The sequence below is a fragment of the Bacillus rossius genome, chromosome 1 (genome assembly GCF_032445375.1).
Source record: "Bacillus rossius redtenbacheri isolate Brsri chromosome 1, Brsri_v3, whole genome shotgun sequence".
NCBI classification, from domain to species: domain Eukaryota; kingdom Metazoa; phylum Arthropoda; class Insecta; order Phasmatodea; family Bacillidae; genus Bacillus; species Bacillus rossius.
Window position 1 is genome coordinate 342046915 of NC_086330.1, and position 17318 is coordinate 342064232.

Here is a 17318-nt window from a genome sequence, read left to right on the forward strand (position 1 = left end):
TGGAAGAACAAACTACCTTCTCCTTGGAGTCTAGCGATGCCATCCCTCTATTGCGATCATTAGTGAGAATCCTGCATCCTGCATGAAAGAAAGAAATATTGTTTACCTGCAAGCAATACGTGGTGTCATCTGTTGTTGAAAAGCAGAACTACTTACAACAAGTACCTTTGCATGAGATAATTTAACTCTCGCTTAATAAATATTTAAAAAAATTATATTTAAGTAATGGTTCCAATTGGAAAACTGTCTGTTTGTATCTAACATTAGTCACAGTAACTAATATGAATCCTGATTCGGTGTCTGTCGCTGTATCGAAAGGACACAGGTGTAAGTTTTGCAGCAAAGAATTTATCTTGAGAAAGAATGGAAGACAACACCAGAAGAATGACTGTGTTAAAAATCCACTACGCAATATGATAAGTTGCGTTCGATGTAACAAGTCGTTTACGCGGAGAGAGAGCTTAAAAAGAAATGACAGAACTTGTAACGTTAAGCCTGCGTACAAGCCAGAGTACAACGATGGATCTACTAGACTAAGGAATAGTGATCTGCATTACGACAATAATTTTCCTTGTCATGAGAGAGATTATGTTCGTGGCTCTTCCGATCTCGACGAAGAACTTAAATTGAAGGACGATGATGATTTATGGAAGAATGAAGACAACGGAAGAATCCTTAACGTGAAAAGTGAGAATACATTCCAGCCGAATTCAATTAGATCTTTCTTACTTTGTAAAAATGATGGACTCCTAAAAAGGAAGCATGAAGACGATAATGGCACTTCGACATCATCGATATCGAATTCATATGGTAATCTGGGTGAAGAGGATGTCTTCTACAGTGATTGTAACAGTGACTCTGAGGCTGTTGACAAAAGCATAGACTGTGATGAAGCACCTAAAGCTGACAAGATCGAAGAATGTAATGGTGTCCTGAGACCGAAACGATGGAAACGACGTGTTATAATAAATAAATCTGATAACGCTTATTATGATCACTGGGACGATTGTGATATTAAAAGTATTTATAATAAACAAGCAAGCGAGATGGTGGTAGAAGAGATTGATTACACATCGTAGAAAGATCCAAACTTATTGGTTGACCGGCTAAGACTTCTACATGGCTCGCTTTGTGCAGGAAACTATTCGTGCATAAAAGAAATACCCTTCATACTCGAATAACTGAGGAAAGCTGGCTACATACAATAATGGCTTATTTTACTTCTATTTGTATATTCTTAAGAAATAAATTAAATATTAAAAGTAAAAATTATATGTTTTTATTTCTTGCATTCTGATTTCTAACTAAGACTTAGTTCTCGTAACTTGTGTTACCAAATGTGCTGCCTTTTTGATGGTGCTTCCAAAATGTGCTTCCTTTTTGTTGATGGTGCTTCCAAATGTGCTGCCTTTATTGATTGTGCTTCCCAAATGTGCTGCCTTTTTGATGGTGCTTCCAAAATGTGCTTCCTTTTTGTTGATGGTGCTTCCAAATGTGCTGCCTTTTTGATGGTGCTTCCAAAATGTGCTTCCTTTTTTGATGGTGCTTCCAAATGTGCTGCCTTTACGTTGATGGTGCTTCCAAAATGTGCTTCCTTTTTGTTGATGGTGCTTCCAAATGTGCTGCCTTTTTGTTGATGGTGCTTCCAAATGTGCTGCCTTTATTGATTGTGCTTCCAAAATGTGCTGCCTTTACGTTGATGGTGCTTCCAAAATGTGCTTCCTTTTTGTTGATGGTGTTTACAAATGTGCTGACTTTTTTGATGGTGCTTCCGTTTTGTTGATTGCGCGTAGTAAAATATGTAGTGACTGAATATTTACTAGTTCAAAACCTCTTGGTGTTACTAAAATATTGTTCAAGGTCGCTTGGTCCTTTAGTATGTATAAAAATTTCATGATGGTCTAAATGACTGTAATTATCTAAAGACGAAGAAGGTCCTGCGGTCCTGAAATGACTAGCCTATACTTCTGATATTGTCATGACTCGGTCTCATGGTCCATAGAAAAAATTGATCGGTATGTGTGGCTTTGTACATGAACGATTTATAGGTTATTTAGATTATCGAATAATTATACTTTCATGTAAGGCATAGCGGTACTGTATTTAATTCGTTGGTCAGGTATATTGTCTTGAGTTGTTTTTCGTAGAGTGAATGATTAATAAATTCCACGAAAGGTAATGGAAAATAAAATATATTTAATATTTAGTTACACCGGTCACTGGTCAAGCAGTGCGTTCATTACTTCTGGAACTATTAAGCAAAGTATAATGTTATTTATATCAATTTTCTCTTTATTATGTATTTCAGAGTATATTGTACTCTATGTAACTTGGATGTCCAGGTCCGATCTCAAGACACAATGCTAGCATGCTTAGGGCTTGGATGGTTGATCACCGTGTTTGAATGTTGGAGGTCGCCAGCAAGACGGGGGACAACAACGGAAGCAACGGTACATGTGACTGGACTGGAGGGTGGTCCTAGCGGAATAAATTGAGGTCAACACCCTAGACACAGCAGTCAACACATAGTCGTGTGGGTATAGTGCTGCTGCTACAAATTCAAGCAAATGCCGTTCGATCCGTCTGCAAAGTACGCGGAAGTAACGCCCGGATTCCGCCGTGTGCACTACGTCACCGAGGATGGTTACTTCCAACTAGAGGTCTGCAACTTCGGTCATCACTGGACCAGTGATTGTGACGAGGAGGCTCCGGACATAATCGAGACATCCTGCAAAAAGGTAGATTGTGTCGTCTATTATCTAAGACCTGACAGTACATTACCGGCTTAGTCTCGTCTCGACCACCATGACGAAATGTGTAAACCTCCAAGGCTTCTCTAGTCAGTATGGATTTATTATCAAGGAACTTAGCATTGCAGATGAAGAAGGAAATGTAATAACACACTATGTGTGGTAATTATTTTTAGCCGAAGTGATAATTTAATAAAACACGTAAAAATTAACTTTAAGGTGTTTTTTTTCTAATGTGTCAACAAATCAATGATAGGATGGATTTGTATGTAGAACTAGAAGTATACCACATCTCTTGAAGAACACTGCATGGTATATATTGAAAGACTCTTGGGCTCAAGAAACTATACTATAGGTGGAAAGGATGATGTGGTTCCTAAGATTAAATGAAAAGAACTTTGTTGATTTTTTTTTTCTGTATACTACGATGATTTAATTGTGTTTGGGATGATGGGATGAAGGATTAAATAATAAAACTGGACACACAGGCTTTTAAAGAAAACGAGAATGTAACTAACCATGTCTACAAAACAATAGAGAATAATGTGAAGCTCACAAGATCATAGATTGTGGTAAATCTCTGACAACTGAAATGCGGAAACGACATCATAAAATGAGTGATATTGATGCAGCTCATGATAATATTGATGACAGCTACGATGATGATGATGATGATGATAACTTTGCGTCTGTGATAGTGACACGGATGCGTGGATTTTAAGACTAATAATAACAAATATGTAAAGAAGATGGAAGCCGTAGCACATGAGACCAATTGTTCATCGAGAGACAATCCAAATGATTGAAGAATAGGTTAAAACTTCTACTTGGTTCGCGAAATGCTGAAAATTTATACGTCCTCAATGAAACATGAACTAAGAAATGCGAGGTTTATATAATAAAACCTACTTTTTTTGATCTGATGTGTATTAATGGGAATAAATATACAATTTAATATGAGTTTTATTAAATATCTTTCTTACATATGTACTTTCAAGCTCTTGGCGTCTACAGTGTGCATAAAGTATATAAAATATTTACGTACCTGGTTCTTCGTTTACCATGTATATTTTGCATTTTAAAATATGAATTTATTAAAGAAAAATGACTGATTTGTTGTGTGTTAGAAACCATAAGTCCGTCTATAACTGGTGTGATTTATAATACTGTGAAATTTTGAGGATAGTATGACCAATAGGATGTTAATATGATGATGTGACATTGGCTTGCTATTTCGCTTGAATGAAATTTAAATGTTAACTTTGTGATGAAATCTGCAGGTGCGTGCATTGCGTGTCCATTTCATATGTCGAATTTGCTTCCAAATATGCTGCCTTTTTCGTTGAGTGGGCTTCTATTTTTAAAGTAGTTTTGGCTCGAGTATTATTGTTGATGGTTCTTGATTTGACTAGCGTATTATTCCATCCTGTGCATGTATATAAGCGAGTCCTTGACAGCAGGATGCTCAGTTTGTTACTGACGTTATCGGTGTAAGGATCACCTAGTTTGTTTCTTCTGGTGCATAAGTCGCGTAATTACCTGTTCTTGTGAACTCGATGGCATCTTTACCGACTTTAACGTCGAACTTGATGGAGGATGTACCATCGTCTATAGGAACGCTAACGTCAGCGCCGACGATGTTGGAGCAGATCCCGACGGCAACGCCTCTGACAACACTGGAGGAGACTTCAACAGTCGTGGTACCACCAGCAGAAGAGAATTTAATGACGGTGGTGCTGGCTTCACAGGAAAACACGACGAACTTCGTTTCAGCCTCGATGGAGACTTCAATGGCTGGTGATTCAACAACTAACGGACATCGGTGTTGTTACTGTGACAAGATTTTCACAAACAACAGCAATGCTCGACGACACGAAAAGAGAGAATGTGTCAAGAACCTTTATCGTAAAATGATTGTTTGTGAGAAATGCCATAAGCAGTTTGCCAGAAAAGATAATATGAAAACGTACATGAAGACATGCAAAGGTCCTGCTGTTCGGCAGAAAGTAAAGGTTTCTATTCAACAACGATGCATTGATGTTCATAAGAGTATGCCTGGAGATGGCGCAACTGCGGCAACGTCAGTATCTGGATCGGGTCTGAAAGGCTTGTCTTCATCAGCAAGGTATCCTTGCAGCTACTGTGATATGTCGTTCACTTTTTCTCATGTAGCACGAAGACATGAGAGGAGTAAATGCAAGAAGAATCCATCTCGCATAAAGTTCCGCTGTGATGAGTGTCATGAATGGTTTACACGTATTGATAGTTTGCGACGGCATGTGAAAAAATGCAACGGTAAAGTCCGTGTGTCTACTGAAGAACTACCTGTAGAAATTTCGACTCCTCGCTTTAGATTGCAGACTCGTAAGCGTACAAGCAAGAAAACCTATGTGCAGCAACCGATTGCTATAACGTCTGGACATGAAAATAAACCTAATACTGTGCTCGGTGCATTACAAGTGAATGATAATGGGTTCTACTTGGCGCAGTCTGCATTTCGTGGAACGTTGAAAGACTACTATTATCTAAATACGTTCGGTGAGTTGAAGGATATTTGTACTTTTCTTGATGATATCAGAGAGGACATAATCAATCAGCTTACTGATGATGTAGCAACAAACGGTCCATCAAAATATAACTTGTGGTTGGACTGTATATATGGAAATCCGTATCCATTCGAAGACGAAGTGAGGAAGTGTGCATTCAAGACATCGGCTGCAGTAATTTACAATTCTGACGATGTGAAGCAAACTGTTAAAAACGGTATCCAGAAACTATGTCAAGAAGAGGAGGACTATGTCTGTAAAGGTTCTGGTTGGACTCTATCTAGTATAAACCGATTGGAGCTGAGAATTAGTCATTTCACACCGATGCGGAACTAAATGATTGATTATAAATTTGCTAGCATTCGTAAGTGATCGATCCTGTAGTAGAATAGAAATTATGTAATAAATATTATGTTTGTAAAAGAACTTGCGGTGTTTAATTCCTCGAACCTGCCACTATTATGTTGAATTGTTGTTACATTTAATTTTTTTTTGCATCATCCTAAATCGTACCAATGTCCTTAGTCGATCTAATTAATCAGTATATTGATTGTATTTTATTTACTTAATTTTTAACTTTTTCACGAGTTATAGCTAAATAATTACGAATTTCCAAGACGGCGGACATGATGGTTTATAGGATTTAAAGTCTCTTTAAGAATTTTGAACATGGTTTATTGAAATTATTATTTTTTTTACATAAAATTAAACTATATTGAATCGATCAAGTATCGAACCATGGACAGCAACTGACCGAATCAATATGTAAATTGATGAGTGGTTTATTTAATGAATTTTGGAATTTTTCCCGAATTTCTAGCTAAATAATTACACAATTCCAAGATGGCGGCCAAATGACAAGATGGCGGGTGACACATAAATAATAAATGATTACTGCACTCTAGCGGGTGAGAATTCAACTAACATGGCGTCAGCGCACTCTAGCAGACGATAACAAGATGATGGCTTCCAGCAGACGAAGACAAGATGGCGGACATGACATCATACTAGTTGACCTTGTTATTGGTGGTGGTAGGTTAGTCTGTAGGTGACTTCCGTGGAGGAAGGATCGGTCGCCAATTTTTTTTTTGGCCCTCACCGGGTTCGAACCGAGGACTCCGAGCTCCGTGTCGTAAATGTATGTTTTTTTTAAATATTTTTTATTAAAATTTTATTAATTGAATTTTAAATTTTTTTATTAAAATCGGATAATAAATTTAAAGATGATATATATATCGTGGGTTAGGTTAGGTTAGGTTAGGTTAGGTTAGCATAGGTTAGCATATGGATTAGGTTAGGTTAGGTTAGGTTAGGTTAGGTTAGCATAGATTAGCATATGGATTAGGTTAGGTTAGGTTAGGTTAGCATAGATTAGCATATGGATTAGGGTAGGTTAAGGTTAGGTTAGGTTAGCATAGATTAGCATATGGATTAGATTAGGTTAGGTTAGGTTAGGTTAGCATAGTTTAGCATATGGATTAGGTTAGGTTAGGTTAGGTTAGGTTAGCATAGTTTAGCATATGGATTAGGTTAGGTTAGGTTAGGTTAGCATAGATTAGCATATGGATTAGGTTAGGTTAGGTTAGCATAGTTTAGCATATGGATTAGGTTAGGTTAGGTTAGGTTAGGTTAGCATATGGATTAGCATACGAATTAGATGACGTCATCAGGTTGGCAACATCGATGGTTGCAAGGCTAAAGGTCAGGGTGGAATTTCAATGTCAGGGTCTAATTTCAAGGTCAAGGCCAAATTTTAAGGTCAAGGTCAAAGTTAAAGGTCAAGGTTCAAGGTCAAAGTTCAAGGTCAAAGGTCAAGGACTAGGTTCAAGGTCAAGGTCAAAGTTCAGGGTTCAAGGTCAAGGACAAGGTTGGATCCTGGATCCTGCGCCTGTCCCAGAAACGGCTATATCCTACTACTGTAACGGGACATTTTTTCGTGCGTACATGGCCTATGAACGTAACGGGACACTTTTTCGTGTGTGCATGGTCGAAGGAAGTGACATAATCCCCGAAATCCCCCTCCGTCCTCCGGTGCCCCAGGATGAACTATATATATCTACTCTTCTCTATCTCTTCTTGACTCATGTACATCTCTTCTCGGCTTTTCTCCAGCTTTTCTTGTCATTTTCCCCTCTCTATTTGGTTTATCTTCATTTATTCTTGTTCAATATTCCTTACTTTGTAACTCATCTTCACTACTTATGCGCTTTTCTTCATCTCTTCTTTCATCTTCATGTCCTGGCTGTTTTCCTCTCCTTGGCTAATTTCCTCTTCGCTGTTTCTCTTCGCTGTTCTCTTCGCTGTTCTCCTCTTGGCTGGTCTCCTCTTCGCTGGTCTCCTCTTTGCGGGACTTCTCTTCGCTGTTCTTCTCTTTGCTGGTCTTCTCTTCGCTGTTCTCTTGGCCGGTCTTCTGTTCGCTGTTTTTCTTTTCGCTGTTTTTCTCTTGGCTGTTCTTCTCTTCTATGCTTATGTTCACTTCGGTCTTTATTTGATTCTTCATTTCTTCCTGACCATTCTTCATTTCATTCTGACCCTTCTTCATTTCCTCTAGGCTATTATTTGACCCGCTCTTTGTTTCTTCATGATGGTCCTTATTCCCCTTCCTTTCACTCTTCATTTCTTCCGTAAAGTTCTTTATGCTAGTTACCATTTCTTCCGTATAGTTCTTTATACTGGTTACCATTTCTTCCGTATAGTTCCTCCAAATGGCTCCTATTTCTTCCAGGGCAACCCTTATCTTCCTCATATCTTCTACACTAACATCTTCAGCAGCCATCTCTCTCTATTTTCCTAATTTAATAACCTAAATAATTATATATTTATATTACTGTTATTAATTTTGAATGACATTGACTAAACTTCTCATTAATCCAACAGTAACACTCCTTACATTCAAAATTAACACTAACTACAGTTTACTCAAACTAACTCTAGAAATTCTAAATTCAGTAAAATTCTAAACACTACTTTTATTCTCGAAAAACTAAATCCTATTTCTTAACTTTTAATCTAATAATAAAACTGAATCCAAAATCTATTTATTAGGGCTATCCCACTTCTGACACCAAAATGTTACGATTTACCGCGGGTTCGTAAAGGATAGCCCAGTTAAATATTGTATTACACTACACAGTTTTATTTATTGCCACTACTTATGTCACTTTCAAAAAATGTTCTAAAATGACAAATAATTAATTACACTTAATGAAAGGTATATTCCTCAGTCACTCGTTCCACACACCTCGTTAGGCCGCACCTCTGGCGCAACTCTCGCCGCAGCACCCCTCGTGGGCCTCCGCCGCGGGACTCCGTCGCCACACTCCGCCGCTGCCGACGCACTTCCCCTTCGCCGAGGATCCGCTCGACTCCTCGCTCGCAACTTCACTCGGGACTCCGCCGCGCCTGCGACTCTATCGCCCGGAAACTCCACCGCGGGAAAACTCCCGACTCCACTGAACTCTCTCACTCCCTGCCCTGGAACCTTCGTCCAAGGACTTCGCCACTCTGCCGCAACCGCGGCACTATCGCCCGGAAACTCCGCCGCGGGAGAACTTCCGACTGAACACTCCGAACTCACTCAGACTGACTCGAAGGTCGGCCCCACCTCCTTATATAGCCCTTGGGTTCCCGTCCAGAACAATCGGGCATGTCTCCGAGATATCGCGTGACCTTCGCCGTCGAAATGCCCAGAAACGCGTCGTGAGTCCTGTCGAAGGACGCGGCGGCTGCTCAAAGAACACCGATAAGCGCAACAAGCATCGGGTTCCCACAAAACGCGCCGATAAACATGTCTGAGTCCTTTTATGCCACAGTGCGGCCTCTTTTAAGTAACTGGATCTGAGGCAGGTGCGCACTGCGAAGGTCAGGATGTTGCGAGATAGTATGACACGAGATACCAGGGAGAGGATGCGGGTGGAAGGGGGCGCAGACAGGCCGAACGAGCGCGGCGACGCCAAGCACTGCAGCCAAGCGCGATCGTAACAATATTTAGTAGTGACTTACTAAATATAACTGATTTAGCAAACAAACAAACTAACTATCGAGTTTATTAAAACTCGATAAAAACGATTTTATTTTCACAAATAAAATATATACGTTCTTTCGTCTTTCCGTACTCAGTGAGAGGTCTTTAATCCGGCATTGCATATGTTTAGGCACATAAGGTAACCCAGCTATTCCGATTATGGACCTAAGGTCGCCAGTAGGCATCACTGAGCTGCCTGCCTTTTTAGTCCGCTCAGAGTTTATCGCTACTGTCCTTTCAGTACAGTGTTTCCTGTTTGAGAGGTTTCTTAAAAAAAAGTTTCTATAATTATGGGAATACGTAATATTTAGTAACCTACTAATGATAGCCTATACTAAAAATTAAGAGTTAACTACAAAGGCTTCATGCGAACGGTTATTTAAAAACAGTATACCATATAATTGAAAAAAAAATTGCGTTTGAGTTCCTGAAAACCGCCAAATAAGCATTTGCAAAAATATTAAAACCTCTAAAAATTAATTAAATATGGTTTTAATAAAAATTTATTTAAAATCATGAGCAGAAACTCGAAATCATAGAAAGAAAAAAAATAATTTAGTATACTGCACCCCTATGAGATGTTCGCGAAGCCTGACGAGGGAAAGGGAGGTTGCGGTTAGAAGACTTAGACCCCCACATTCCAAGGTCAGGCTCGCTCGCACGCGCAATGTGTAGGTTTGGAAAAAAAAAAAAGGGGGGGGGGGGAGGGGAGGAGCGTTCAGGCAGATTGCCCGCCTCATCACAGGTATTATAATCTCGTAAAAAATTTAATATGTGAAACTAACTACTCACAGAAACATCACGCGAAAATATCACCGCTATATTAACATGTTTTAAATTATTTATACCCCACAGGTTTTTTTTCTCCTTCCATTAAATTTTTAAAACATGCGTGAGACTTTAACAACGGAGAAAATCTTTGTGCCTTGTCTCACATTATTGGATAAATTATCCGCAATATAAATAAAGTAAAGGTGATTGTTTCTTATTGCATATCCAGTTTATATTAAGTTTTACTATTTATATTTTCTAAATCGAATATATTTTGGTTGTGATACCGTTTCATATCACAAACACAAATTAACTGCGTACTTTATTTTGATATTTACGATAAAATACAATTGTAAACATAACTCGGAACAACTGCTACAGGTGACACTGTTCTTTATCGCTTATCCAGTTTATATCAAAGATTTATAATGCACATCTTCATATATATATATATATATATATATACACATATACATACATACATATATATATATATGTACACACACACACAGCTTTAAATCACAAACACAATTTGAGAAAATATGAAACAATATATGATTTAAATTATAATTAGTTTAATATTTTTAATTTTATTTTCAAATGTAATTCAGTATTTGAATCTAAGTAAGTTTCAAAACATAAGTTTAATAATTTATGTGTCAAGTTTATTCAAATTTTTTTTTTTTATATTTTTTTTTACGTTAAAATACAGCTGGATATATTACACGGAACAATTGTTTCGGGAAACAATATTCCTCTTAATTTTTATTCATATTTTCAAAACTGGTAATTATAACATCTCTGCATCAGAAACACAACCAGTTCCTGACTTTGTTTAAAAATACAACTGGATACGCAATAAGGATCACTTACCAAAACAAACAAAACAGAGAGGTTATGACAACTTGTGCCAACTTTCTGTTTTGACATCTAGCGTACGTGCTGTGGGGCAGAGGCTACGACGTGTGGCTGTCCAACAGCCGAGGCAACTACTACTCCACGGGCCACGTCAACCTCACCAGGGACAACCCCAGATACTGGAGCTTCAGGCAGGTCTCCTGCGGGGCGCTGGCATGACCTACAAACACATCTCTAAGTTGTGTGTTTCTACGTCATGACAGCTCTAAGGCCCGCTCCACGATGGCATACAGACGGAGGCGAACTCGTGCGGATTAGCTCGACAATGAAAGCCTTGTACTTGACCGCGGTGGCAGCCATATTTTTTTTATATGTTCTAATAAATTAAAAATTGTTTCAATTACAAAAATATCTAGCGTTCTATTACTTTTTCGTTTTTTATTATATATGTAATTTCTGTCCATGCATCTCAAAGCATATTATTATATTTAATTAAATTAATTTTTAGTAACCTGGAAATGCATTCTCATTAGCAGCCATTTGTCACGTTTCCGTGCATTGTGGAAGCAGCAGACGAGATAGTGAAAATGTTCGGAGAGATCCGTCTCCGTTTACGTGCCATTATACAAGAGCTTTAAAAAAATAAAAATAAACCTCCGATGAGCTATAAAAAATATAAATTTACGTAACATAAAAATTTTACCACCAAAAGTTCAGCAGAGTCTTGCTGGTTTTTCTACTTAATCGCCAAAACGATCGAGACTTTTGTCTATCGTAAACCAAGCTTCTCGATGCCTTCTTCGAAGAAGTTAGCCGCCAGTGAATAGACATACAGGGCCAGCGCCTGGATCTACCCTCTCCATCACGACGCCGCTGTAAGGCGGATGGACTAATCGCGCGGCGCACTGGCTATCGCGTCAAGACTTGTAGTAAGATTTGCGAATAGTCGAACAGAATGCGCCGCACTATTAGTCTATCCGCCTTACAGCGGCGTCGTGAGGGAGAGGGCGATCCAGGCGCTGGCCCTGTATCTCTATTCACTGGCAGCTAACTTCTTCAGAGAAGGCATCGAGAAGCTTGTGTTACAATATGGATATGACAAATGCCTCGATCGTTTTGGCAAGTATGTAGAAAAATATTTAAGGCCCTGCTGTACTTCTGGTGATAAAATATTTATGTTAAGTAAATTAGTCTTTTTTTTATAGCCCATCGGAGGTTGAAAAAAATACAGCTAACGTATTACGGGCCTTAGAACTATTACAACTTAGACACACGTAACTAAGTTGAGTGATTCGGCGTTGCGTGTTTCTAAGTTCCGATCGTTCTTACATGTAGCAGTTTTAAGTTATGTGGATTTTTTTTCGCGCATAAGTTATGACGGATTTAAGTTGTGTATTTTTCTAGGTGATGTGTAGATCTCGCTTTCTACCAGGGTGTTGACAAGTACTTGGTGAACCAATTAAAATAATTTTTTTCAAGAAATTTCCTTGCAATTTTTTTTAGCTCAGAGATTTGGACATACCATAATAAGCAAAATTAAACCATATTACTAAATATATCTACTATTTACATGGAATTGCCGTTTTTCGTTATAAAGCTAAAAACTTTTAAAAGATAATTTCCACATGGTTCACATGGACTGCATACAGATATTTATATTTAACGTGCGACTGTAAATTGAAGCGAAGCATCAACAAACATACAGTAAGTTAACACGAGGCTGCTGAAAATTTAAGTTCCATTAATTCCAGCACTATTACTGCTTGTTTAGGAACTTTTTCGTGACTTTCTTGACCAGATGTTCAGTTTCGTTAGTTTTACATAACCTGTAGACACCCTGCCTACGGAAAACAATATTTTAAATGATTGGATATTAACTAACAATGACCACTGATGTGGCAGTTTCTGGCTAAAAAATTATCCAACACAGAATCAGCTTGCCGTCTAACTTCCTATTCTCCATCACTCTAATAGCTTAGAGAATCCAATCCTCTGAATTGACAAATAATCACACAACTCTAAATCTTGAGCTCCGTCACGTTTGTTAAAAAAGTTTTATGCATGAAACCGACTATTTCATCTCCGTTAAGAAGCATCAGATTATTTTCGATTAGTGGTTTTATTGCGCTATTTAGTTTTCCATGACTTTTTTTAACTTTAGCTATTTAAATATATTTAAGACACATAATTATGTGTCCTTCAATAAAAATTGTAATCGCACTTCTCAGATGGTTACTATATTAATAACAATTATAAAGTTGATACTTATATTTCGTAATACCCCAGTACCCTTGCGGTTTTTTTTTTTTTTTTTTTTTTTAAACCTACATCGCTCTTTGGTTTGGTTTGTTCTAGTTTTCAAGAGATGGGAATCTATGACGAGCCAGCCATCATAGACTACGTTCTGAAGATCACCCGACATCCCAAACTGATCTACGTGGCCCACTCGATGGGGGCGGCCATATTCTTCGCCATGATGAACTTCAGACCCGAGTACAACGCCAAGCTAACGGCAGCCTTTCTTCTGGCCCCCGCCTGCTTTTGTCGATACACCAAGAGTTTCGTGTTCAGGTTCCTACCGCAGGCCATATACATCAAAAAAGTAACTAACGACAATGTGTGTGTGTCATTAAATTGTTGTTTAAAAATTGGCGCAAGTACAAGTTATGTTTAGTAACGTCAACAAATGGTCAATTTTTTTCTTGAAAGATTATTAAAAATAATTGTTTAAAATTAAGGATGGGCCAGTGAAATCCTCAAATGCCATAAAAATGTTAGTATTCGAAGGATTCGATATTCAAAGAAAAATATCCGAAGAAAATTTCTGAGGAAATGGGAGTGAATTAAAAAAACAAACAAAAAAAATAACATTTACATTTAAACTAAAAATGACTATTTAGTTTGTTATTCTTCGGTTCGGCATATTCTGTAATCCAGCACTATTGAACCACGCACGTTTAAGTATTTGCAAAAGGATTAGTTTTTTTTTTTTTTTTTTTTTTAACCTTGACTGGCAGTTCGCGCTGCTACGCTTCCCGCAGTAATGCGAGTGCAATTTTTTTTTGTTACGGAGAAGCTTGCTATAACCTGTTTTTAGTACCATTGTACTGTGCATGAATTGTTTTTGGTATTCCCAATAAATCTACATTAACATTATAATCCGGCAAAATCGCTAATATGGCATGACCGTGTTTATGAAGTTGAAGGTAAATTTTACTGTATTTGCGACTGAAATTCTTTCTTCTTTTTAAAATCATAAACAATATTCAAAGTCCTGGAGTGTATGCAGAATTTCATTCCGTTTTAGGGGGGGGGGGGGGGGGGGGGATAAGTGGCTAGAACCACAGTGCTGGCTTTTTTCTTTAAAATTATTTCCATTTGTTGGTGGAAATGATAAATTTTTATAGATATTTTGAATTTCAGGGAGGAGGGTAATAAACCTCTCTTTCTCTCCCCCTCCCCCCGGTTTACTATATGAAGCAGTTAATTTTAAGCCAACGTATATTGTGCTAAATGCTCTCTTCAAAGTTCCATGCCTTCCTGGAGAAAGAAGCCACTTGCGTAAGAAACTAAATCAGCACGTTGCTGAATGTGTGGCGGATGCAGGAAGGGGAGGGGATATTATATGCCTTCCAAACTCCTTTTTTTTGTTGACATAAGTTTTCTTTATGTGTAACATCTTAGCTCTCGGTATACTGTATTTGGTGGGAGTAATTTCGTGAATGGAACGGAAGTCGCATGGAACGGAAATGTGTGTCCACGATGCTGCCATCTGTGGCTTTAGGTGCAAACCTAAGTTCACAAAACCAAAGGGAAACGTTATAGTATTAACTGTTTAGAGCAACGTAATAAGATGGGAATATTTTAACAAAATTCCTTGTCGAAAATCAGGTCCAAAGCCAAGTCTTTTTCCTCTTTTGTCGGAGCTATTACATTATATACTTAGTTAAAAACATCGTTCTGCAAATCGAATCATTCGATAATCGACATAACCGCTTCGGCAGCGAATTCTAGCGGCGGGTGCGTAAACTACGTGTGATTTGCGTCCAGAATTACGTTGAAAACACTATTTGCGTGTATATATCACGCTCGGCATCATTTTAAAGAATTATACGTAAAATTTTGTGTCCGAGTTTGTATCATAAGTGTTTTCGCAACATGACAAACACATGAATTTGCTCGTTACCGAGGTTACATGCATGGGCGTCGCAAGGATATATTTTTTGGGGGGACTGCAATTGATTTAGTTGTTGAGGAATGTCCACCCCTGGAAAAAAACAAGCAGGGGGTCCCCCGGGAAAATTTGGGGTTTGAAGGTGCAAAAAGGTGGTTTTTAGGCAGTTTTCTTTCCTAAATATTCTAATTATAGTGGGTTGCAATATAAAATTTATTTTTTATAAAAAATATTTTCAGAGAACAAATTTGTAAAAACACAGTGCTCACATTACCACGATTGGACTAAATGCACCATGCGCAACATATGGGTTATATTACAGAAATCATATTTTTAATATAACTACGTAACTAAATATATTATTGGAGGGGACGAAATTGAAGACTTTTATTATTCGGGGGGGGGGGGGGGGGGGACGTGTCCCCCCCCGGTTGCGACGCCCATGTTACATGTTACACATCACTGGCGATTACTGAAAGACTCGCTCAAGGTTTTTTTAAATACATTTCTTATTTTATTTTAGTTATTTATTTTATTAGGAATTCCCTCCTGCATCCGTCCCTGGGACAGTAAAGTGAAACTGTGTTGTGCTCCTTCACTTCCGCAGGCTGCCTTGAACTCCGTGGGAATTTACGAAGTGTTGCCAAGGCTGCCCCTCTGGCAAGACCTGGCGGCGAAGCTCTGCTCCGACATGAACCCGATACTCCAACTGCTGTGCACTTCGACGCTGTCCTCCATAGAAGGCTCCAGCCCGGACAACATAAACAAGGTGAGGTGAAACAACTTGACGTCACGCGTGGTGTGGGCGCTGGTCCGAATACGTTGGTCAACTTGAACTTTTTGTCCCAATCTGTGTCCTTTGGGGGAAGCCTAAGATGTACATCAAGTTCTGTCCCTGCCCGAACACGCCCGAATATTCACCTTAGGCCAACCTCGGGTTTATTTATATATATTTATATTTCTCTGTTTATTTTAATGTAGCTATACTAACCTAACTAACCGTAACCTAACCGACCACTTTTAATATTTGAATTCATTTTTACTGCGCAAAAATAAAACAAATCCTGAGGTTGGCCGAAGGTGAATATTCGGGCAGGGACAGAGCTCGATGTACATCTTAGGTTTCCCGTCCTTTGGTGGCATAGAACAACAAGAGAACACTCACGATACTGGAGTTTCCGGTTCCCATTAAAAAAAAAATGAATGAAAACATTTACTGCGCTTTATTAACTACTTAAGAATTCAAGAGATTCGGACATCGGATATTACAATTTTCCGTGCGACAATGTGACGTCCTTCACAGGATGACACGGACCGCCAACAGGTTCGGGTTGTTGTAGACGGGCCTATAATACATACAAGTTATTTTTACAAAATTAATTGAAACATTAATTGTCCGAACTCGACATAGTCTTAAATGCTTTTCGTGAACAGACGCAACTCATATTAGTTGGTAACTGGTATCTTGAGCAGTTTGAAACAACGCAGGTTCTCTATAGCTCTGTAATAAAACGTTCTTGATTTCCAAGACGTTCTCATTAATTTTTTGTGATATTTCAGTTCAGCGTTCACAGAAACTTGTAGATTTTATTGCAGTGTTTTCATTCGCTTCTACCTGTCTTATCTTCATTCCACGGGATACCTGGCTATAAGAGAGTATTGTGGCGGCAATTGTTCTAATTGGAGGCGTCAGTAGTATGTATTGGGGGCTCCGAGCCCTGGCTTCTGACTATGGATTGTGATTGTCGGTCCGCCATCTTGGATTGTGACGTCACGGCGGCCATCTTTGATGACCGTGACTGTGACCTTGACCTTGACCCTGTACCGAAAACTAGCATTTGCCTCGGCGCCAATTAGCCTTTGGATTTCTACAGTTAATTTTTGTAGGCCATTGATAGGCCCAAATTTCATTTTAAATTAACTTAACTCATGGACCTCTTTCATAATTCGGGTCGGTCCGGACAGCTAGTGCGTCGCCATTTCCATCAGGGCTGGGAGTTCCCAAGCAGGACTCGCTCCCATCGCTTGCGGGCTGTCAGCTTCACGTAGCTCTCGCTTCGCCTCACGTACGAGATAGGCTTGTCTATGTCTCTTCAGCGCCTGCAGTCATGTCTCCCGCTAGTATTTCGCTGGTGCCCAGCATACCTAATCAGTTCTCTTGTCTTGTTTGTCCAACGACGGGTCACGCTCATTGG

The 17318-nt window shown here is 38.8% G+C and overlaps 1 protein-coding gene across 2 annotated transcripts in view; it reads left to right on the forward strand.

Moving 5' to 3' along the window:
- The window catches only part of LOC134528143 (lipase 3-like), a 59673-nt gene that overhangs the window by 37082 nt on the left and 5273 nt on the right, over window positions 1-17318 (forward strand). For both annotated transcript variants that reach the window (XM_063361466.1, XM_063361467.1), the window contains exons 4-6: window positions 11026-11140; window positions 13305-13551; window positions 15731-15892. In XM_063361466.1, the coding sequence (XP_063217536.1) occupies window positions 11026-11140; window positions 13305-13551; window positions 15731-15892 (524 nt within the window). The remainder of the gene's footprint in view (window positions 1-11025; window positions 11141-13304; window positions 13552-15730; window positions 15893-17318) is intronic.